Here is a 23,697-nt window from a genome sequence, read left to right on the forward strand (position 1 = left end):
CACAAACACACACACTGGAATATTATTCAGTCACAAAAAAAGAATGAAATCCTGCCATCTGCAACAACGTTGATGGACCTAGAGAATAAAATGCTAAGCCAAATAAATCAGTTAGATAAAGACAAATGCCATCTGATTTCACTCATGCGTGGAATTTAAGAAACAAACAAGAAAGGCGGGGGTGGGGGGGGACAGAGAGGAAAGCAAACCAAGAAAAAGACTCTTAACTATAGAGAACAAAGTGATGGTTACTAGAAGGGAGGTAGGTGGGGGGATGGATGGGTTGGGTAGGTTTTGGGGATGAAGGAGTGCACTTATTGTTTTTTGCTTTTTGTTTTTTTTCTAGTTTAGGAGTGCACTTATTATGATGAACACTAGGTGTTGTATGGAAGTTCCATGTATGTTGTATGGAATTGAATCACTATACTATACACCTAAAACTAATATTACTCTAGGTTAAAACTAACCGGAACTTAAATAAAAACTTTAAAAATACAATAAAAAATGTTAACTCATTTAATTCTTACAACAGCCCTATGACCTATTTTCCCATTTTATTCCCCTTTTATAAGTGGGGAAACTAAGACCCAGGGGAGGCTAAATGACTTGTCACACAGCTAGGCTAGATTAAGCTTGGATTTGAATCCATGCACCCCAGCTTCACAGTGTTCCTAACCATCACTCTATACTCTCTATGTGAACAGTCTACTTCAAGACTAAAAAGAACAGTAATAACTTTAGATGGGTTACACTGAGTATACTGGAATGTTTTAATAGAAACTAGCATTTTTGAATAGGTAAACATATTTTTTTAAATGAGCCATAACTGGGATCCCTGGGTGGCTCAGCGGTTGTTTATCTGCCTTCAGCTCAGGGAGTAATCCTGCAGTTCCAGGATCCAGTGCCACCTCGGGCTCCCTGCAGGGAGCCTGCTTCTCCTCTGCCTATGTCTCTGCCTCTCTCTGTCTCTCAAGTGTGAATAAATAAAATCTTAAAAAAAACTTTTTTTTTAAATGAGCCACAACTTGCTTCGTAATAATAGACTAAAACAAGACCCAGCAAAACTACTTGCATATAACCAAACCAAAGTTAAAAATGGCTTTGTAAAACCAAGAAGACTCCCATATTTCTTATACCTTGCTTCTTTCAAAACCATCATAGATACACAACATTAAAAAACCTGACCTTTAAAAAAAATAAGCTGATCTAAAACAAAACATCTTAGGAATGAATAGTAGGTTCAAAGTTAAGTACAAAAACAATGCAGAAAAGTATCTCTTACTAGAATCTAACATTTATTAATGCAATTACTGGAAAAATAAAAAGGAAAACTGAAGAAACTTGTCTGGGATAATAACATCAGTTTGCAAATGTGCACAATTCAATGTGCAAGCCTAAATGATGTGTACCATATAATGATTCCACAATTCTATATATTACTTGGTATTTAATATGATAAGCACTGAGAAATGTGTAAAGCTTCAAGGCTTACAATCACAATATAAAGAGAGCTGTTTCTGGAATGCCTGGGTGGCTCAGTGGTTTAGCACCATCTTCAGCCCAGGGCATGATCCTGGAGACCCAGGATCAAGTCCCACATCAGGCTCTCTGCCTGGAGCCTGCTTCTCCCTCTGCCTGTGTCTCTGCCCCCTCCTCTCTCTCTCAATGTCTCTCATAAACAAACAAACAAACAAATAAATAAAATATTAAAAAAAGAACAAAAGGAAAAGCTGTCATGTAGACTCCTCCTTGCATGGAGCCTGCTTCTCTCTCTGCCTATGTACCTGCCTCTCTCTCATGAATAAATAAACTTTTAAAATAAGTAAGTATCCAAAATAAAGAACTTAATAAGCCCATTGCCAAAAAATAAAAATAATCCAATTAAAAATGGGCAGAGAGAATAGACATTTTCTTTAGGAAGACATACAGATGGCCAACAGACACATGAAAAAGATGCTCAACAACTCATCATCAGGAAAATGGAAGTCAAAACCACAATATGATATCACTTCACACCTGTCAGAATGGCTGGAATCAAAAGGACAGTAACAAATGCCGGTGAGGATGTGGAGAAAAAGGAACTCTACTGCAGTGCTGATAGAAATGAAAGCTGGTGCAGCCAACCATGGAAAATTGCATGTTCTTCAAAAAATTAAAAATAGAATTATCCTAAGATCCAGTAATTCCACCACTGGATATTTACCCAAGGAAACTGAAAACACTAATTTGAAGAGATATATGCACCCCTATGTTTCTTGGAATATTATTTGCAATAGCTAAGATGTGGAAGTAACCCAAGCGTCCATTTGCAGATGAATGAATAAAGAGGATGTATACACACACATACACAGGAATATTATTCAGCTATAAAAAATAACAAGATTGCCATTTGCAACAATATGGATGGATCTAGAAAGTATAATACCAAGTGAAGACAAAGACAAATACACGATTTCATTCATATGCAGAATTTAAGAACCAAATGAAAAACAAAAAAAGAGATTAAAAAAAGATTTGATTTATTTATTTTTTAAAAAGATTTTATTTATTTATTCATGAAAGACAGAGAGAGAGAGGCAGAGACACAGGCAGAGGGAGAAGCAGGCTTCCTGCGGGGAGCTCAATGAGGGACTCAATCTTAGGACCCCAGGATCACAGTCTGAGACAAAGGCAGATGATCAACCACTGAGGCACCCAGGCGCCCTATTTATTCACTTTCAGAGACAGGGTAGGGGTGGGGGAAAGGCAGAGGGGAAGGGAGAGGGACAGAGCCTGCACTGAGCATGGAGCCTGCCACAGGGCTTGATCCCATGACCTGAGATCATGACCTAAGCCAATACCAAGAGCTGAACTCTTAACAACTGACTGAGCCACCCAGGCATCCCAAAATAAGAGACTCAAATACAGGGAACAAACTGGTGGTTGTCAGAGAGGAGGTGAGTGGGAGATGGAAGAAACAGACAAAGGGGATTAAGAGTACACTTATCATAATGAGCACTGAATAATGTATACAACTGTTGAATCATTATATTGTACATCTGAAACTAATATAACACTGTTTCTAAATTATACTTTAATAGAAAAATTTTTAAATTAAATAATGCCCTATAAACTTAAAACACTACACTTACCAAGTTATTTAACTTGGACAGATCTGGCTTCTTAAAGTCTTACCTATTAGATTATGTCCCCAAATTAATGCTGATGTAAATATGATCACATTATTACGCTAATCAGACAACCTACCATGTACTAAACTGATAATTCTGTGACAGAGAGTAATTTGTAATAATAATAATAATAAAAAGAAAAAATAATAATAAAAAGAATAGCAGCAATAAAACACTCTTATCCAAAATAATGAAAAAAGCAAGAAAGGAGGGGAAAATTATAACCAACTAAAGCCAATACTATGACAAAATTCTTCCTAGAAAACTGCTAGAATTCCAGTTCTGCAAGGATGCTCGAATAGTGGAAGATTTGTAACATCATTAGGATATTGAACTAGAATCAGTAAGCTTCTTTATATGCTAATTTTAGTTCTGAACACCAAATTTTAGTAACCCCAACTTAATAATACCAAGTCCTTAGATATATAAAGAAATAAGTTTAATGTATACAATTTTATCTTCAGAAGAAAAGACTGGAATTTCTAGATCCATTCTCAGGGCTATTTTGAGTACCAATTTGACTCACTCTGGTCCACAAAACCACTTAAGTACCAGTTTTATTTTATTTTATTTTTTTTAAATTTTTTTTAATTTTTTATTTATTTATGATAGTCACAGAGAGAGAGAGAGAGAGGCAGAGACATAGGCAGAGGGAGAAGCAGGCTCCATGCACCGGGAGCCTGATGTGGGATTCGATCCCGGGTCTCCAGGATCGCGCCCTGGGCCAAAGGCAAGCGCCAAACCACTGCGCCACCCAGGGATCCCTAAGTACCAGTTTTAATGCAAGATAAAGCCCTTCCCTCCCGACCGTGAACTTGTGTGCGTGCACACGCTTGCTTGCTCGCGCTCTCTCTCTCTCTCTCACACACACATACACACGCGCACACAGGACTTCAAAATTAGGATGATGTAAATGGAAAATAACCATTAGGAAAACATTAAGAATTTATATAAGGCAATACACTTACAATATCTCACATGTGAAATGCTTTGAAGTTTACAAAGCTCTTTTTTAAGTGTATTATTTTATTAATGCATTCATCCTGAAAAGATGAAACTATCTCTATTTTATTTTTTTTTAAATTAATTTATTTATTTATGATAGTCACAGAGAGAGAGAGAGGCAGAGACATAGGCAGAGGGAGAAGCAGGATCCATGCACCGGGAACCCGACGTGGGACTCGATCCCGAGTCTCCAGGATCGCACCCTGGGCCAAAGGCAGGCGCCAAACGGCTGCGCCACCCAGGGATCCCCACTATCTCTATTTTAAAGACCAGAAACTCGAGGTCAAGAAAGTTAAGTAACCGCCTCAAGGTCAAGTTAGACATTTGATTAAGTGGCAGAACCAGGACTTTAATTCAGACCTCCTGCTCCTAGTTTAAGGTCTCTAAAACCCCTACTACTATAGGCCAAATCTATAAATCAAATAAAGTATGTAAAAGGATTTTTGCAAGACAAAAAAGAACTAGAAGGATTTTATTATAAAGATCATTAATCATTTGCGAATGCACTAGTGAAATACCTATGCCAAGGTGCTAACCTGAGCAATTAAATCTCTGGGCCAGTCATTAAGACATTGCAAAGAGGTCTAAGTGATTCTAACATGAAACAGGATTGAGGACTTCTGATCTCTATTAGATGATATAACAGTGCATGACAAACATGTTTTCAACTATCATTTGTATTTTTATATTTTCCTTTCATATGAATTAATCATCAGCCCTTAATTAAACATACTGACAGTTTAATAAAGCTAAAGTGCTGACTTTAAAGACCTCAGTATTAGCTATGAGAAAGGTGTATAACTCTGCTTAAGAGTAATTACACAAAACTATGTTCGGCCTTTTAAAAACTCTGTTCTAGTCAATAGAATATTCAACTAAAATGTACACCTTCAATTTGTGCTATTAAGAACATTTAAAATTCATTATTTTCATTTGAAGGAAAAAAAATCCAATAACTTTTCATACAATATATACCTAAGTTGCATTCACTGAGGAATAGGAAGCTTATTATACTAAACATAATAAATACAAATAGCAGTTGAGGTACTGGAGGGACCGATTAAATGGCAATTCACACTGAGAATCATTTTTAAAAATACTGGATACTAAGCCAATCTTACCTTTTGTAGACTTGTTGGATTCAACTGAGTTTTGTCAATTATTTTTATTGCAACCTAGAAAAAAATAAATAAATATTTATAGATTTTAAGAATTTGGTAAATATAGACTAATCGGTAATGGTTCCATAAATGCCCAGACACACGGGCATTTCCAAAAAAAATGAAAACTAAACTAGTTAACAATAATATTTTAGATATTATAAATTTTTATATTGAAACAGGGGCTTCATACAAATGTGGGTATTGTTATAGTACTTTATATTTATGTTACTTATAGACATGGGGCGAAAAATCTCCCACAAGGCAGATACAGAATGAGAGACAGAGAGAAACTGATTATATAATGAAAACACTTCTAAAAATGTAGGACAATGAAGCAAATTTCCTACTCCCTATTTAGGAATACTTAAAAACATTTTTTTAAAATTTTTTAAAAATTTAATCTGAGAACAGGGGTGGCGGTGGTTGCACCATTTCTAGAAGTACTGCAATACCAGGTCCAATTCATGGAGTGGACAGCTCCTATTCCAATTTCTAGCTCCCAAAATCCTTTTACTATATTGTCCTCAGAGGATGTATCAGATATTAACCTGATAAGAACAGATCCTACACTTGATCTTAGCCAAAAGGCTGAGAAACAATCCAATGATTTTTAAAATTTATTTATTCATGAGAGACACAGAGTGAGAGACAGAGATACAGGCAGAGGGAGAAGCAAGATCCCTGCAGGAAGCCCGATGTGGGACTTGATCTCACAGAATCAAGACTCCAGAATCACGCCCTGGGCTGAAGGCAGGTGCTAAACCACTGAGCCACCCAGGGATCCCCCAAAGGACAATTTTAACAGAGTAAAAAGGCAACCCAGAGAATGAGAGAAAATACTGGCAAATCATAGATCTGAGAAGGGATTAATATCCAGAATATAGAGAACTCATACAACCAAACAACAAAAAACCCAATTCAAAAATGGGCAAAGCCCTTGAAGAGACATTTCTTCAAAGACGACATTTAGTGGACCCCTGAACAATGTGGGGTTAAGGGCGATGCCCTCCCTCCCCAGTCAAAAATTCATGAATAACTTTTGACTCCCCCAAAACTTTAATAGCCTGTTGACATGAAGCCTTACCGATAATATATATAGTTTATTAACACATATTTTGTATATTTTGTATGTTCTTACAATAAAGTAAGCTAGATAAAAGAAAATATTGTTACAAAAATGATAAGAGAAAATAGAGTACTGGATTGCATTTATCGAAAAAAATCTACATCTAAGTGAACTTGCCCTGTTCAAACCATGTTGTTCAAGGGTCAACTGTACAACTGGCCATAAGAACATAAAAATGATGGCTCAAAAAAAATAAAAAAATAAAAAATAAATGATGCTCAACATCACTGATTAGGGAAATGAAAATTAAAACTCCAAGATACCACTTTATATCCATGCTACTATTAAAACACACACACACACACACACACACACACACACACACACACACACACACACAAAACCACCTCCCAGAAAACAAGCAGTAAGGATGTAGGGAAATTGGAACCCTTGTGTATGTTGATAGGAATGTAAAATGGTACAGCTGCTGTGGAAAACAGTATAGAGTTCCTCAAAAAAATTAAAAATAGTATTACCATATGATCAAGCAATTCCATTTCTGGATATGTACCCTGAAGAACTAAAAACAGGGACTTAAATAGGTATTTGTACACCCACGTTCATAGCAACGTTATTCACAATAGCTAAGATGTGGAAGTAACCCCAGTGTCCACTGAGCAATGAATGGATAAGGCTAATGTGGCATTTCCATACTAGAATATTTTTCAGTTATAAAAAGGGAGGAAAAAAAAAGTGGGGGAGGAAATTCTGACACACGCTACCGTATGGATGAACCTTGAGGGCACTATACTAAATGAATAAGCCAGACACAGAAGGTCAAATATTGTATGATTCCACGTGATGAGATTCCTAGAGAGTTCACATTCATAGAGTCAGAAAGTAGAATGGAGGAAGGAAAGAATGGGGAGTTAGTGTTTATGGGTACAGAGTTTCAGTTTTACAAGATGAAAAGAAGTCCGGAGATGCAAGATGGTGCTGGTTGTACATTACTATAAGTGTATTCAATACTACTGAAACATGCATTTAAAAATAGTTAAGATGGTGAATTTTATGTTACGCATTTTTTTTAAAGATTTTTATTTAGGGCAGCCCCGGTGGCTCAGCAGTTTAGCGCCGCCTTCAGCCCAGGGCCTGATCCTGGAGACCCGGGATCAAGTCCCACACCGGGCTCCCTACATGGAGGGAGTGGCTGCAACATACAAACAATGACCTTGTTCACATCTCAGCTGGGGACTGCTGTCTTATTATAGCCCTGACATACTACCAGGTATGTAAGAAGTATTCAATAAATGCTTCCTGAGTTGATGTGAGGAACACCCATACGCTGTATGGTGTATAGTTCAGTAACCATGCACATGTTTGAGACAGAGACAGAGGAGTGAAGAAATAGGGTTTCTGGTGATTTAACAAACATCAATGTGATTTAAAAATTACACTTCTTGGGCAGCCCAGGTGGCTCAGAGGTTTAGCACCATCTTCAGCCCAGGGCCTGATCCTGGAGACCCGGGATCGAGTCCCACGTCGGGCTCCCTACATGAAGCCTGCTTCTCTCTCTGCCTGTGTCTCTGCCCCTCTCTCTCCCTCTTTATCTTTATGTCTCTCATGAATAAATAAATAAAATCTTAAGAAATAAAAAAATAAAAAGTAAATAAAAATTACACTTCTAAGTTTAATGAATTAATTTGCTTCAAACTTTAATAAATAATTTTATGGGTCTCCCAATCTCCAAAGAAACCCCTTAAATACACGATTCCTTTCTGGACATTATTCTGTTTTCTTCTTTCTTCCGAGGGCCAGATCCACCAAATATGTTGCCTTTCTGGTTCTTCTTCCCTCCGATCCTGAGACCTAGTTTCTATTCTCATGACCAGACTTTGGATCACTAGCTTCTTCTGGCTCTGCTCAGTATCTGCCTTCTACTGTAAAGATTCTATTCTTAAGCGCTTTCTTTTTTAAATACTGCTATTCAAATAGTATTTAAAGAAGAAAAAAAGGAGTTCAAAATATGTTTCATTCAGCTAAATCAAACTGTAGGAGCGTCATTTTATTAAAAGTAAATGTCCTCTGAGTAATACACTATCTGTCATTTACAATGATGCATGTCTGTGTGGCCATGAAGCCTGAGGCGGAAGCTAATCCCTCTTCCTCTAGCTCCCTGATGTGGTGACTCAACTACCAAAATAACCTTGTCCCAGAGCTGGCGCCAGGGGGAGAGCTCAGACCTCGGGTCAATAAAAGAGGAAGCAACTGTGGAGGCATCACCAGGTGTCTGAAAAAGATGGGGGCTGGAGAGAAGAGCACACATGTGTTCCCAAGGTTGTGGATGTTTATTTCCGGGGGTTGGGGGTGGGGGTGGGAGCATGCACAGCAACAGCCAAGGGAGTTCACCAGCAAGGAAAGAGGAGTGTCCCTGCCACTTGTTGTGTCAAGTTCTGGGAAATTCCATTTATTCACCCTGATGCCAGAAATAAAGTGGAAAATTACAAAATAGGGATAAAGAGAGCTCATACATGAGAAGGGCTTCCCCTAACATACATCACCCTAGGGCCCAACAAACCTGTCCAAACACCCACCAGAGAAATAAATATCCTCATCTTCCACTTCCTGTCAATTTTCTACTGGTCAAAAGGTCCCAATATCCTGCTCCCAACATGCATTAAGCATCCACAAACACAAAAAAAGAGAAGTCAAAAAGGTCCCAAGTTCTTTAAGACGATGCAGTAGCCCGGAAGGATGGATTATTAGTCAGCTCAGGCTGCCATAACAAAAATATCACAGACTAAATGGCTTCAACAACAGAAATTTATTTTCTCACAGACTGGAAGGCTAGAAGTCCAAGATCAGGGTCTGACTAGCACGGTCAGTTCCTGGTGAGGCTTTTCCTCTTGGCTTGCAGATGGCCCCCTTCTCATAGTATCCTTACGTGGTGGAAAGAAAGCAGCTCTCTGGTATCTCTTCTTTTAAGGACACTGATCCTACTGGATCCTACCTTTATGACCTAATTTAACTTAACTACTTCCACAAAAGCCCTATCTCCAAATACATTGATGGTTTGTGATTTAATATATGATTTTGAGAGACACAATTCAGTCCACAGCAATAAACACCAAGCCGGACAACTACAATATGTAGCTACAAAATAAAACTTCAAATGAAAATATAACACATGGAAGACGTACAACATGGAACATGGAAGAATGTCACAATACAACATGGAAGAATGTCACAAGCATAAAGTCCAGTAAAAGAAGCAGACACAGGGATTCCTGGGTGGCTCAGTGGTTAAGCATCTGCCTTCGGCCCAGGGCGTGATCCTGGAGTCCCGGGATCGAGTCCCACGTCGGGCTCCCTGCATGGACCCTGTCTCTCTCTGTGTGTGTCTCTCATGAATGAATAAATAAAATCTTTAAAAAAAAAAAAAAGCAGACACAAAATATATACCATATGATTCTATTAGCATAATGTTAAGGAAAACAAAAAACAATCTACCGTGTTAGAAGTCAAGATAGTAAAAAAAAAAAAAAAAAAGAAGTCAAGATAGTGGTTACCTTGAGGAAGAAGGGCAGGGTGGTGATTAGAAGAGAGGAAAGAAGCTTCTAGAGTTCAAGTCTTAGTACAGTTTTGCCCTGAGTTGTGGTAATGCAAATATGTTTACTCTTATGCTAATTCATCAAGGTGTGCACTTATGATTTGGGCACTTTTTCTGGATGTGTGTTATATTTCAACAGAGAGGTTTTTTTTTAAGTCAATAATGACTCTAAATAACCATCATAAAAAGATGGTAGGTAATGCCTAAAACTAAAAAACTAAGAATATGAGAGTGCTGTGTATCAACTATACTTCAACAAAAAAAATGTTTTTAAAGATTAAAAGCATGTTACAGATAAAGGTAAAACCTAAAGAATCAGTTTATATAGTACACCTGAAACTAATGTAACACTGTATGCTAACTAATTGATTTTAAAATAAAAACTCGGGAATCCCTGGGTGGCTCAGTGGTTTAGTGCCTGCCTTCAGCCCAGGGCGTGATCTTGGAATCCCACGATCGAGTCCCACGTCAGGCTCCTGCTTCTCCCTCTGCCTGTGTTTCTAGACCTCTGTCTCTCTGTGTGTCTCTTATGAATAAATAAATAAAATCTTAAAAAAATAAAAAATCAAAATTAAATAAAAACTTTAAAAAATTAGTTTAAAACATTGAAAGTGGCCATCTTGGAAGATTACAAAATAGGGATTGGGAAACAAAGGACAAGGTTTTTAAACAAGCCTTGACACTTTAAACTGCATAACAGAACTTGAATACAAATAACTAAATGAAAAGGTTTCTCATAACCACAATGAGGACATTTAGTTAAAGGTAGCATACTGATCCCATACATTTTCTTCTTCTCCCACCTGCTGGTCCAATTAAAGAATAAAAACAGAATGGCAAAGAGAATGGGAGAGGTACCACCAGGAGACAAGTGACTTACTTATTTACTTTATTTATTTATTTTTAAGATTTTATTTATTCATGAGACACAGAGAGAGGCAGAGACACAGGCAGAGGGAGAAGCAGGCTCCACGAAGGGAGCCTGATGTGGGATTCAATCCTGGGTCTCCAGGACACACCCTGGCTGAGCCACTGGGGCTGCCCAACAGACAAGTGACTTTAAACAATTTCAGGAAGATAAAAATCTGAAGCCCATGTTGCAGGGCACATGCAAAATTAATGTGCCCAAACAGTGCAATCCAGGGAAACCTCCTTGAGAAAATCACTGTGCTGTGTATGTGGCACTTTCCTTCTAGCCACCAAGAAGCTAAGCCAGGCGCCTGACAGCAGTCTCCACACACCCCATCCTGCATAGCTCTCTCAATTTGCTTCTTGGGGCTCTCCTCTTGAAAACATTAACAGTGAATCAAAAATCATTGATCTATGAGGAAAGCCTATGATTACTTGATACCTTTTGCCACATAGCTGCTAGGGGAAAACACCAGATAACTTAGACTTCTCTTTTCAAACACGGAGATAGTTGTTTGTTGTTGGATATGGTACTTAGGTTCTACAAAGCCACTGTGAATATTGCTCCTAGAGGAAATACAGTTAGGTTCTGTGGGACCCTGCTCATAAAAATTTCCATCAACTGATCAATATATAACCTTGTTTTATTTATGGGTGTTTCTTTTTTTTTTTTTTAATATTTTTTTATTTATGATAGTCACAGAGAGAGAGGCAGAGACACAGGCAGAGGGAGAAGCAGGCTCCATGCACCGGGAGCCCGACGTGGGACTCAATCCCGGGTCTCCAGGATTGCGCCCCGGGCCAAAGGCAGGCGCCAAACCGCTGCGCCACCCAGGGATCCCTGGGTGTTTCTTTTTAAGGACACCTTATTTACTACATATCATTGATTATCATTGACCTGTCAGCCAGCTGCAGAACCTAACTCATATCTGAATGAACCTTATATAACAAATGTGTTTTCTCTCTCTAACAAATGTAAGTGCAAAGCACATCATAGCTTTGCACTTAGAAACACTGGCTAGGGCAGCCCCGGGGGCACAGCGGTTTAGCACCGCCTGCAGCCCGGGGTGTGGTCCTGGAGACCCGGGACTGAGTCCCGCGTCAGGCTCCCTGCATGGAGCCTGCTGCTCCCTCTGCCTGTGTCTCTGCCTCTCTCTCTGTGTGTGTCTCTCGTGAATAAATAAATAAAATATTGAAAGAAAGAAAAGAAAGAAAAGAAAAGAAAGAAAGAAAGAAACAAACAAACACTGGCTATTGGGATGCTTGGGTGGCTCAGTGGTTGAGCGCCTCCCTTCAGCCAGAACGTGATCCTGGGGCCCCGGAATTGAGTTCCACATTGGGCTCCCGAGGAGCCTGCTTCTCCCTATGCCTGTGTCTCTGACTCTGTGTCTCTTATGAACAAATAAATAAAAATCTTAAAAAAAAAAAAAAGAAATAAAGATACACTCGCTATTACTTCAGCTCTATCTACACTTGGAAGCCATTTTAAAAAGCAAAATTGATGACAAAAAGCACAAAAATGTAAAAACCATGGAGTAAAAAGACTACAAAAAGAGCATTCGCTCATGATATGAAAGCTGAAATAAGGCAGAGTGTCGTCACCTTGTTGGATCTCAGCTGGGAATACACATATTGGGCAATTCAAACTTTCTGATGCTTTGTTCATGTCCACAAGTTCTGCAAAAGCAATGCAAGTATTGACTCTGGAATTACAAACAAATTTTAGTGAGAAGTGAATCTGAAAATATAGGATTTGTAAGTGAGATGAACTCTATCTGTTCTAGAAATGAGTGATGAGGATGGTTACACAACAGTGCAAATGTACTTAATACCACTGAGCTACACACTTTTTTAAAATGGTTAAAATAGTAAATTTCATGTTATATACATTTGCCACAATAAAAAAAGTATTAACAGTTGTGTAATTAAGTGATTTTTAATATGTAGAAATTGGGTTCAGGTGAGATTTTCTCTTTTTTTCTGCACACTAACTGTAAATACTCTACCTCCAGATTATACTAAAAGCAAGATGAACGTCTTTATACTTTTCGATTTTATCTGTTAGTAGAATAGGAGGCGCTCTTTCACCCTTCTGCCCACTCACCTCCAAATCTACTACTATTAATTTCCAAATGAAGCAAATTATTCTGGATATTAATAATTTTTGTCAGTCACTATAGTTTTGAAAAAACACTGCATTAATCATTGTCCCCTCCTGCCACCAAATTATTACTTGCTGAGTTTTAATATAATATCAAAGAACAATACTTGCAATTTTCCAAAAAGGGAATACTCCTCTCTTTTCTAGTTATATTGTTTGTGTGGGGCCAGATTTTCTTCATAAACTTCAACCAAAACAGTATACTGACATAACTTAAATGTAGAAGAATATATGAAAACCCAGCTACTTTCTATTAAGACCAACACTAATGAGATTTGCGAAAAAAATTTAAACAATGTCACTCTTCTCGATAATTTGTTAGGAACAATAGGGCTTTTTTCCATAAAATATGTTACTTATATTAAATGTAATGGGTCTGTTATTATTTTAAATGAATTAATATTTTAAATTTCTTAGTGTTAACTTCTAATATGATAAATATCAATACATAAAACCCATGGAAACAAAGGCTTTTTGGGAGTCTGATATTTTAAAAGTTTAAAGGCATCCTGAGACACAAAGAATTTGGGAACTGTTCTACTCAGTGCAACCGTGCACAACTACTAAACCTGCTACGATGACCATGCACTGGCATAGAGCACTGCTCAGCATGTAATTCTGAGGGAGAAAAACCATAAAACAAAATTATGACCAAAAATATGGTGAAAACCATATATATGAGTACAGAGAATATACAAAGACAAAAATGGTATTCAGAATATTTTAAGTGTGTGATATTTTTTCCTCTCTAGTCTCTATGTGAAGACAATCACACACACACACACACACAAAGTTGTGGCTAAAATACAAAACAATTCATCTAAAGTCCCAAGAAGTTGAGCACATCTCAGAATGAAGAAGTACAGCTTATCCTTCTTACTCAATAACAAATGGTGAATGAGGTGCCAGATCCAATCCTTCCCCTTCCTACTCTCTGGTGCCTCCTCCAGTGCAGGAGACAGGACACAGGTATGAGCAGGTTAACAGCTCACATCCAGTTAAACGTGGAGGACAGACAGTAAAGGCATACAGGCACAACAGCACAGTAACAAGGTGAAAAAGACAACAGTGGAAAAGACAGTTCCATAATTTTCTCAAAGAGGGGATCCCTGGGTGGCGCAGCGGTTTGGCGCCTGCCTTTGGCCCAGGGCGCGATCCTGGAGACCGGGATCGAATCCCACATCAGGCTCCCGGTGCATGGAGCCTGCTTCTCCCTCTGCCTGTGTCTCTGCCTCTCTCTCTTTCTCTCTGTATGACTATCATAAATAAAATAAAATAAAATAAAAAAAAATTAAAAAAAAAACAACAACAACATAATTTTCTCAAAGAGAGCAGAGAAAACCATAACCAGAAACATGATTTGCCTAGCACAACTTGGGAAGGGCTCCAAACTTGGGAAGTTGGGAGGCACCAGAGGCAACAGTGGAACTACTGGGCTAATTGCAAGGTCACAGGTCTGTATATAGAGTGTCTGCTGCTCTCCAGTCCAGCCAATAAACCACTGGTTCTGTAGACACTAAAAATGTTTTCTGTGGAGATGATGAGATTCAGGTCAATGAGCCCAGGAGAGGACAGGCCTGGAGATGAAAAAGGGGAAATTAAGAGTCGGATTACCACTGAGAACTTGAGTTGGGCCACCAGCTTCTCCTAGGTAGAAGAAAGGATTCTTATCTATAGAAAAGGAACGGCCTCAGAGAAGAGATCTAAAGACATGATATCTAGCGAACTACAATAAAATAAAACCACCAGACAACTCCCAACAGGAAAGCTGTATGGTCAAACATATCCTACATATATAAACCCAGGTTTTGATCAGCTTCTGGGGGCTCTACCTGAAATGCAAACAGATGACCAGAGAGATTATCAGATTCCAAAGAAAGGCTCTGTATAACAGTTGCCAAGAAAGGACCCCAGAGAAAAACATGGTTCAGGGAGCAAAATCTATTTAAAAAAAAAAAAGAGGAAAGCCTTTAATACTCTCACAGGGAGTTAACAAAACAAACAGCATTCATAACCCCAGCATTGGATAGTACACAGAAAAATAATCAGAAGACAAGAGCTGGGAGGAAGGAGGGGGGGATACACCAGGATACACAAACACACAAATTTAACAGAAAAAAGAAATTAAGGACACAGCCCAGAAAATAAAATAGAAACACATATATATGGAGAACAGATTTTTTCTCAAAAAAGTCAAGGTTCTTTTCCAAGAGTTCCAGTCTCTGATTATAAGAATTACAGAATGAAGATTTTTATTTATTTTATTTTTTATTTTTAAAAATATTCTATTTATTTATTCATGAGAGAAACGGAGAGAGAGAGAGTCAAAGACATAGGCAGAGGGAGAAGCAGGCTCCATGCAGGGAGCCCAACATGGGACTCGATCCGGGGTCTCCAGGATCACGCCCTGGGCTGCAGGCGCCACTAAACCGGCTGAGCCACCTGGGCTGCCCAGAATGAAGATTTTTAAATAATAAAATGAGAAAATTCTCTAGAACTGAAAGACAAGAATCTCCAAATTAAAAGGGTTCAATGAACAACCAAGAACAATCAATGTACACGAACTCCCTGGTACCTCACTATGAAATTTCTGAATAGCAAGGATAAATATGAAGAGTCTACAAAGCTTCTGGAGTGGAAAAAAAAGTCACACACTTAAGCCACTTATATTCTCCAATCTCTGGAATTACCAGTACTGGAAAACTCCTTTCTGACCTTAATTTGGGCTTCCCACTCTCTAATCACCTCCTCCACTTTTCCTCCTCCCCTCTGTCTAGAGCTCCAATAACTGTCTAAACTCTCCAGGATCCATAATCCACTGGTCCTACCACCTTCTTATGGTTTGTTTTCCCTCTCAAGATATTTCCTACTCAAATCTGTAGTCCTGCAATCACTCCCTGAGGTATTCCCAATCAATGCCGCAGCTGTTCCTATTCACTACACTAAGTGTGACAAAAATCCCAATACGTATAAATGCTATGCCTGTGTCTGGGTACCTGCATGTTGCTGGAGTAATTTCCAGCCATGCTGCCTATTCCCACTTTATTTTTATTTATTTATTTATTTTTAAAGATTTTATTTATTTATTCATGAGAGACACAGAGAGAAAGAGAGGCGGAGACACAGGCAGAGGGAGAAGCAGGCTCCATGCAGGGAGCTCAACATGGGACTCGATCCCGGGTCTCCAGGATCACACCTCAGGCTGCAGGCGGCACTAAGCCGCTGCACCAAGCCGCTGCACCACCGGGGCCGCCCTATTCCCACTTTAAATCCACGATCACTAACCTCAGGGAAGCCTTCAGGCCACCTGGCAATTCTACCACATTCTTCCAATCGATTAAGTCTCCTGCTTGCCCAGGAATTACTGTAACTTCTCACAGTTCTAATATCCCCTGTCTCCTTGGTAATCACACTCTTAGCTGATGATCTTGCTTTTTCCCTTTTACTGAAAAAATAGCTGCAAAGAGAAGAAAACCTCCACGAGCTCCCACACGGCATACAGAACCCTGAGCTGCACCAATGCCAGTGCCCTCTACCTTTCTCCTGTTTCCAAGTAAGAACTGTCCACGTTATCAAGGACAACACTTCCACCACCCTCTCTCACCCACTCAAATCTCTCCCCCCCCAACCACTTTCCCCCTTTCTGTCAGATTATTCCCATTCACACATAAACATGCTGATATTTTGCCCATCCTTTAAAAAACAGCATGGTCTGACAGCTGTAGCTACTCTTCTGTGTATCTTGATCACAGTGGTGATAACATGAATCTATAAATGTGTTAGAATTCAGAGAACTGTACTTCAAAGGAAAAAATAATGTGTAATTTTAAAAATAATATAATTTGCTTAATTTTGATGTCCAAAATGAGAGTGAGTTCAAAGGGTGGTCAGATACAAGATATTATACAAGTGTTATTTTATTATTCATAACAGCTAAGGAAAAAATGCCATTCACATCAGCAATAAAAATTTTAAAATACCTGGGAATGAACTTAAGAATTATGCAAAACCGGGAAGCCCCAGTGGCCCAGGTTTAGCGCCGCCTTCAGCCCAGAGCATGATCCTAACTCTTTCTGTGTGTGTGTCTCTTATGAATAAAAAAAAAAAATCTTAAAAAAGAAAAAAGAATTATGTAAAATGTAGATGAATAAAATTATAAAGCCTGAAAACAAAACTGAGCATACTTCATATTCCTATATAGGACTTGATGTCATTAAAATAGCAAATTTCCCCCAGATCAGTTTATAAATTCAGTTAATTCTCTTTTTTTTTTTTGAAAGATTTTATTTATTTATTCATAAGAGACACAGAGAGAGAGGCAGAGACATAGGCAGAGGGAGAAGCAGGCTCCCCACGGGGAGCCCAATGTGGGACTCAATCCCAGGACCCCAGGATTGCGACCCGAGGCAAAGGCAGATGCTCAACCACTGAGCCACCCAGTTCCCCCAGTTGATTCCAATCGAAATTAATCTTATTGAATTTCCAGTAAGACTATTTTTGAAACATGGTATCTTGATTCTAAAATTAGTCTAACAGAGTATATGGCAAGATGAGGTATGAAGTTTTTAAAAAATAATAATCTGTAGAGCATTTAACCTACTCTAAAACATCAAAAGGTACAATTCAAAGCAGCAGTAATAAAACTCCCACAGTATGGGTACGAAACTAAATAAATAGATCAGAGAAACAAAAAGACATATATGGGAATATGGCATGTGATAAAGCAGGTATCTTCAACTGGGGGAAAGGATAGATGATCCCAGGATAAGCAGTAATCTACATGGGAAAAAAAGTTTGATCGCTACACTTCATACTAATTCCCCAAAACATATAACAAATGAATGAAAACATTCAAACGGGAGCCACAGGAGTGTTTGAAGAAGATACAAAACCATTTTTTTTAGATCTTGGAAAAAAGTAAACCTTTCTCACCAAGTTATGAAACCCAACAGATCAGACTGATGCATGAAACGTAATAGGTTTAAATCATTACAATTTTGGGGGGAGGAAAGATTTTATTTATTTATTCATGAGAGACAGAGAGAGAGAGAGGCAGAGACACAGGCACAGGGAGAAGCAGGCTCCTCATAGGGAGCTCGATATGGGACTCGATCCCGGAACTCTGGGATCACACCCTGAACCAAAGGCAGATGCTTAACCGCTGAGCCACCTAAGTGTCCCAGATTTATTTATCTTTAAAGACTTTTATCTATTTATTTGAGAGAGAGAGAGAGAGAGAGAGAGAGAGAGAAAATCTGGAGAAGACTCCACGCTGAGCACAGAGACTGAAGTGGAGTTCAATTCCACAACCATGAGATCATGACCTGAGACAAAACCACAAGTTGGATGCTTAACTGACTGAGCCACCCAGGTGCCCCAATCAGTAAGATTTAAAATAGAAAAAAACGGGGACACCAGAGTGGCTCACTGGTTGACCGTCTGCCTTCGGCTCAGGGCATGATCCCAGGGTCTTAGGAATGAGTCCCACATTGGGCTCCCTACATGGAGCCTGTTTCTCTGTCTCCTCTGCCTCTCTCTGTTTCTCATGAATGAATGAATGAATGAATGAATGAATGAATAAATAAATAAATAAATAAATAAATCTTTTTTAAAAAATGGATAAAGGATACAAATGGGACACTTATTTTAAAAGCAAATATGAAGTTTCCTCAGAGAGTTAAAAATAGAATTACCCTAAGACCCAGAAATTGCACTACTACCCTAAAGATACAGAGGGAGTGAAAAACTGAGACACCTGCACCCCAATGTTCATAGCAGCAATGTCCACAATAGCCAAACTGTGGAAGGAGCCTCAGTGTCCACCGAAAGATGAATGGATAAAGAAGATGTGGTCTATATATACAATGGAGTATTACTCAGCCATTAGAAACGACGAATACCCACCATTTGCTTCAACGTGGATAGAACTGGAGGGTATTACTCTGAGTGAAGTAAGTCAATCGGAGAAGGACAAACATTATACGGTTTCATTCATTTGGGGAATATAAATAGTGATAGGGATTAAAGGGGAAAGGAGAGAAAATGAGTGGGAAATATCAGAGAGGGAGACAGAACATGAGACTCCTAACTTTGGGAAACGAACAAGGGGTAGTGGAAGGGGAGGTGGGTGGGGGGATGGGCTGACTGGGTGACGGGCACTGAGGGGGGCACTAGACGGGATGAGCACTGAGTGTTATACTATATGTTGGCAAATCGAACTCCAATAAAAAAATATACAAAAAAAATAAAAGCAAATAAATATAAGTAACAAAATACATGAAAATGTCATCAATCTAGTTATTAAAAGGAAGCATTAAAAAACATATAATTTTTGTCCAGGTAAAAATTATCTACATTGTATTAGTAAGGGTACAGAAAAATGGATACTCTCATTCAATCTGGTAGAATAAAGTACTCTGACATTTTCTCAAAAGTAATTTAGCAGTACCTATTACAATGTCAAATATTCATCTTTTTTGACCCAGAACACCCACTTCTAGGAATTTACCCTACAGAAACACTCTTTTCAAGAGTAAAGAGTTATGTTAAGGAATGTTCACTGCAAATGTTTATAGGAGCATAAAAAATCAGAAACCACTCAATATCCACCAATAGGGGATAAACCATGGCACCAGCACACACTGGAAATAGAATGTGTCAGATCTATGAGCACTAAGATGCAGACATGGTCAAGTATGTTGCTAAGAAAATTACCGTTATGTCCACGAGTCTCTTTTTGTCAAAGTAAACAAAAAGTTACTCTTTATACAAAAAACTGGGAATCTACACCAAACTGCTGAAAGTGATCCTCTTTAAAGAGAGAAATTTTGGGACACTGGGGTGGCTCAGTGGTTGAGCGTCTGCCTTTGGCTTAGGGCGTGATCCCCAGAGTCCCGGGATTGAGCCCTGCGTCAGGCTCCTTGCATGGAGAGTGCTTCTCCTCCCTCTGCCTATGTCTCTGCCAGTCTCTCTACCTCTCTCTGTCTCTCATGAATAAATAAATAAAAATCTTTTTTAAAAAGTAAAATAAAAATAAAGAGAAAAATTTCAAGGAACTTGTACTTCCTACATAATGAATTTCTGTAAAGTAGAAATATCTTTACATTTTCCATGATTCTGGGTAATACCTACAATAGGGGAGAAAAAAAAAAACCCAAGAATTGTTTAATTTAAAGTTAAAAACAAACAAAAATTTTAAATTAAGCCATTCTGCTAATCAGATTCAAGTCTTTCCAGAGAGAGAACCTACTAGATCTAATATACACAGTAGGCCAAATTGCAGCTCGGGAGAGTAGGGAAGAGTGTCCATCTGTCCCATTGTCTCCCAACCCACCAGCTGTCCTTCTAAGGAAATTGGGAGAGTAACTACTTAGAACTGGTGGGGACTAAACTAAAGAGGTTTGTTTTTTTGTTTTTTTAAACTAAAGAGGTTTTGCCCTGTTTCAAAAAGCTTTACTTAAGGACAGCAAGGAAAGCCCCACCCACACATGCTGTATCCTGACTATAAAAGCAACCCAGGTATCTCAACAAGGAGTACTAAATAGGGATTTGTCACGTGAAAGTTGACATGAAACATGAAGAGGCAAACCTTTAGTTAAAGTCTGTAACTCCAGGGAGTGTAGACCTGTACTTCCCAACCTTCTTCAACTCCAAGCACACACAGAAAATGAGAATATCTGTAAGGCACACTGCAGCAAACAGAGGCTGCTTAGTGACCGAATGGCTGGCCCAGGGTCTTGTTCCAGCAGTCCCAGGCATGGTGGGCTGCAAGAATCAATACTATGACACATCTGTAACACTGTCTTGGCATACCTATTAGGAGGCTCTCATACAGGGAAAACATTTCTTTAAAAAGCTTGCTTCAAAAGAACCATTACAATCACTCAACATGTATTTATTAACCACCTACTGTGTGCCAAACACCGCGTTAAGTATGGACATCTGGGGGAATCCCTGGGTGGCTCAGCAGTTTAGCGCCACCTTCAGCCCAGGGCATGATCCTGGAGTCCCGGGATCGAGTCCCACAATGGGCTCCCTGCATGAAGCCTGCTTCTCCCTCTGCCTGTGTCTCTGCCTCTCTCTGTGTCTCTCATGAATAAATAAATAAAATCTTAAAAAAAAAAAAAGTGTGGACATCTACCCTAAAGCCTGGAGGAGGAAGATGGGTAAATAAGCAGTTCCAATATAATGTAAAGCATGCTATATGAGAAGTATCAGGATTTTTCTTTTTAAGATTTTATTTATTTATTCATGAAAGACAGAGAGAGGCAGAGGCAGAAGCAGGCTCCATGCAGGAAGCCCGATGTGGGACTTGATCTCGGGAATCCAGGATCACGCCCTGGGCCAAACAAAGGCAGACGCTCAACCGCTGAGCCATCCAGGCTGAGCCATCCAGGCGATCACGCCCTGGGCCAAACAAAGGCAGACGCTCAACCGCTGAGCCATCCAGGCTGAGCCATCCAGGCGTCCAGTATCAGGATTTTTAATCTAATCTGAGTCCCATGCCTGGGAAAAGGGAATCTGTCAACAACTCCTTCCCAGAAGCGACCCTACACAAAAGGGTGAAATGTATTTCAGGCAGAGGGAAGAGCAGGCATAAAGATCTAAATGGAAAAAGTCAAAGAAGCAAAACAGGTTCTGCACTGCACACATAGAAGATGAGGTAGTCAATTTAGTATTTTTAACCAAGGTATTCTTGATAAATACAGAATATCGTTAAGCAGAAAGTCAATCACCACAAAGGTTAGGAAAGCATATACCTTCCTACACAACAACTAATAACAAACATAGCTATGAAAGAAGTTTAATTGGGGAAATGAAGAAACTTCTGGAAGATAAAAATCTATAAAAAAACATTATTGATTTGCAAGTACACTGAGCTTACACATGAAGCTCAGAACAATTTTTACTCTTGATGGCAGAGGTTTACACTGAAAAAAAATAAAAAAACACTACCCATTTTTAAAACTCATTCAAACTCAATGCAATACTTACACTTCATTTAAAGAAATGGGAAAGCAAAACAATTCCCAGATAATTACTGTGTAAGTTTCTTGTTCTTAAAAACAATATTTAAATAGCTTAGAAATTAACCCAAATACATACATCATCTTCCTCTTTCTCTCACATGGACTTAAAGAGAGCAAGTGTTTTAACAGAAATTAGACTTAATATTTACCTCTCTGCCTGTAAGGATGTGTCTTGCCAATTTCACTTTTGCAAAATTCCCCTTGCCGATTGTTTTCAATAGTCTGTAGTTTCCGATGTGAGGTTGTTCATCAGCACAGGAAGCTATAGAGTTTCTACACCTAGCTCCAGAGCGCCCAGTGCGAGAGGTAACTTCTTGCCGCCCATCTCCATGTGACGTGTGCTACAATATAACATATACAGAAATAAGGAAATGAGAGAACACATGGTACTTGCCAAATTATAAGAGCCCCTAGTTGAAAAAACAAAACATTACTGCTTTAAATTGTAATCTTAATGCATCTAGCACTTTAAAGGAATTTGCCCATATAATCTAAATTTATAAGGAAAACAAGCAAATCCTAAGAAGAAAAATATCAAGGGTTGAAGTAGATGTTCAGAAGAAAATGAGGTATTTTCTCTATGTGGCTACAACATAAAATAGGAGTAACAACACTGCTTTACTGTCTTAAAGAATATAACTTCTCCGTAAGCTACTAAATGCAGCTACATATATGATCCTTGACCAGAGGAGGATACTTTTGTGATTTATTCAAGGCCACATCACTTTTTAGTAAGAAATCCAAAGAAAGGGACGCCTGGGTGGCTCAGTGGTTGGGCGCCTGCCTTCGGCTCAGGGTGTGATCCCCGGGTCTGGGATCGAGTCCTGTGAGAAGCCTGCTTCTCCCTCTGCCTATGTCTCTACCCCCACCCCCACCCCCCGTCTCTCTCTCTCTCACGAAAAAATAAAATCTTAAAAAAAAAAAAAAAAGACATTTCTCCAAAGACATACAGAAATGAAGCTCATTATCACTCATCATCAGGGTAGTGCAAATTAAAACCACAATCCGTTATCACCTCACACCTGTCAGAAGGCTAAAATCAACAACACGAGAAACAACAGGTGTTGGCAAGGATACGGAGAAAGGGGAACCTTGGGGATTCCTGGGTGGCTCAGCGGTTTGGCACCTGCCTTCGGCACAGGGCGTGATCCTGGAGTCCCAGGATCGAGTCCCATGTTGGGTTCCCTGCATGGAGCCTGCTTCTCCCTCTGCCTGTGTCTCTGCCCCCCTCTCTCTGTCTCTCTCTCTCTCTCTCTCTCTTTCATGAATAAATAAATAAAAATCTTTAAAAAAGAAAGGGGAACCTTCATGCACTGTTGGTGGGAATGAGTACTGGTGCAGACACTGGAGAATAGGCTGGAGGTTCCTCAGAAAGTTGAAAACAGAACTACTCTATAATCCACACTACTGGGTATTTATACTCAAAATACAAAAATACAAAACCACTACTTGAAAGACATCCACGCATCCCTATGTTTATAGTAGCATTACTTACAACAGCCAAAATATGGAAACAGCCCAAATGTCCATTGATTGATGAATAAAGGAGACACAGGGGTGCCTGAATAGCTCAGTCAGTTAAGT

The 23,697-nt window shown here is 39.1% G+C and overlaps 1 protein-coding gene and 1 non-coding gene across 10 annotated transcripts in view; both read right to left on the reverse strand.

Moving 5' to 3' along the window:
* Positions 1-23,697, reverse strand: part of MARK3 (microtubule affinity regulating kinase 3) — a 126,835-nt gene that overhangs the window by 76,001 nt on the left and 27,137 nt on the right. For 8 of the 9 annotated variants that reach the window (XM_041758041.1, XM_041758036.1, XM_041758039.1 and 5 more), the window contains exons 2-3: positions 22,263-22,454; positions 5,297-5,350 (exon numbers count right to left, since the gene is read on the reverse strand). In XM_041758041.1, coding sequence (XP_041613975.1) covers positions 5,297-5,350; positions 22,263-22,454 — 246 coding nt within the window. The remainder of the gene's footprint in view (positions 1-5,296; positions 5,351-22,262; positions 22,455-23,697) is intronic. The other variant, XM_041758037.1, reaches the window with a different exon arrangement.
* Positions 5,757-5,938, reverse strand: LOC121494114. Its single transcript, XR_005988750.1, has one exon. It is a non-coding gene; the product is annotated as a U2 spliceosomal RNA (small nuclear RNA).

The sequence above is a fragment of the Vulpes lagopus genome, chromosome 6 (genome assembly GCF_018345385.1).
Source record: "Vulpes lagopus strain Blue_001 chromosome 6, ASM1834538v1, whole genome shotgun sequence".
NCBI classification, from domain to species: Eukaryota; Metazoa; Chordata; class Mammalia; order Carnivora; family Canidae; genus Vulpes; species Vulpes lagopus.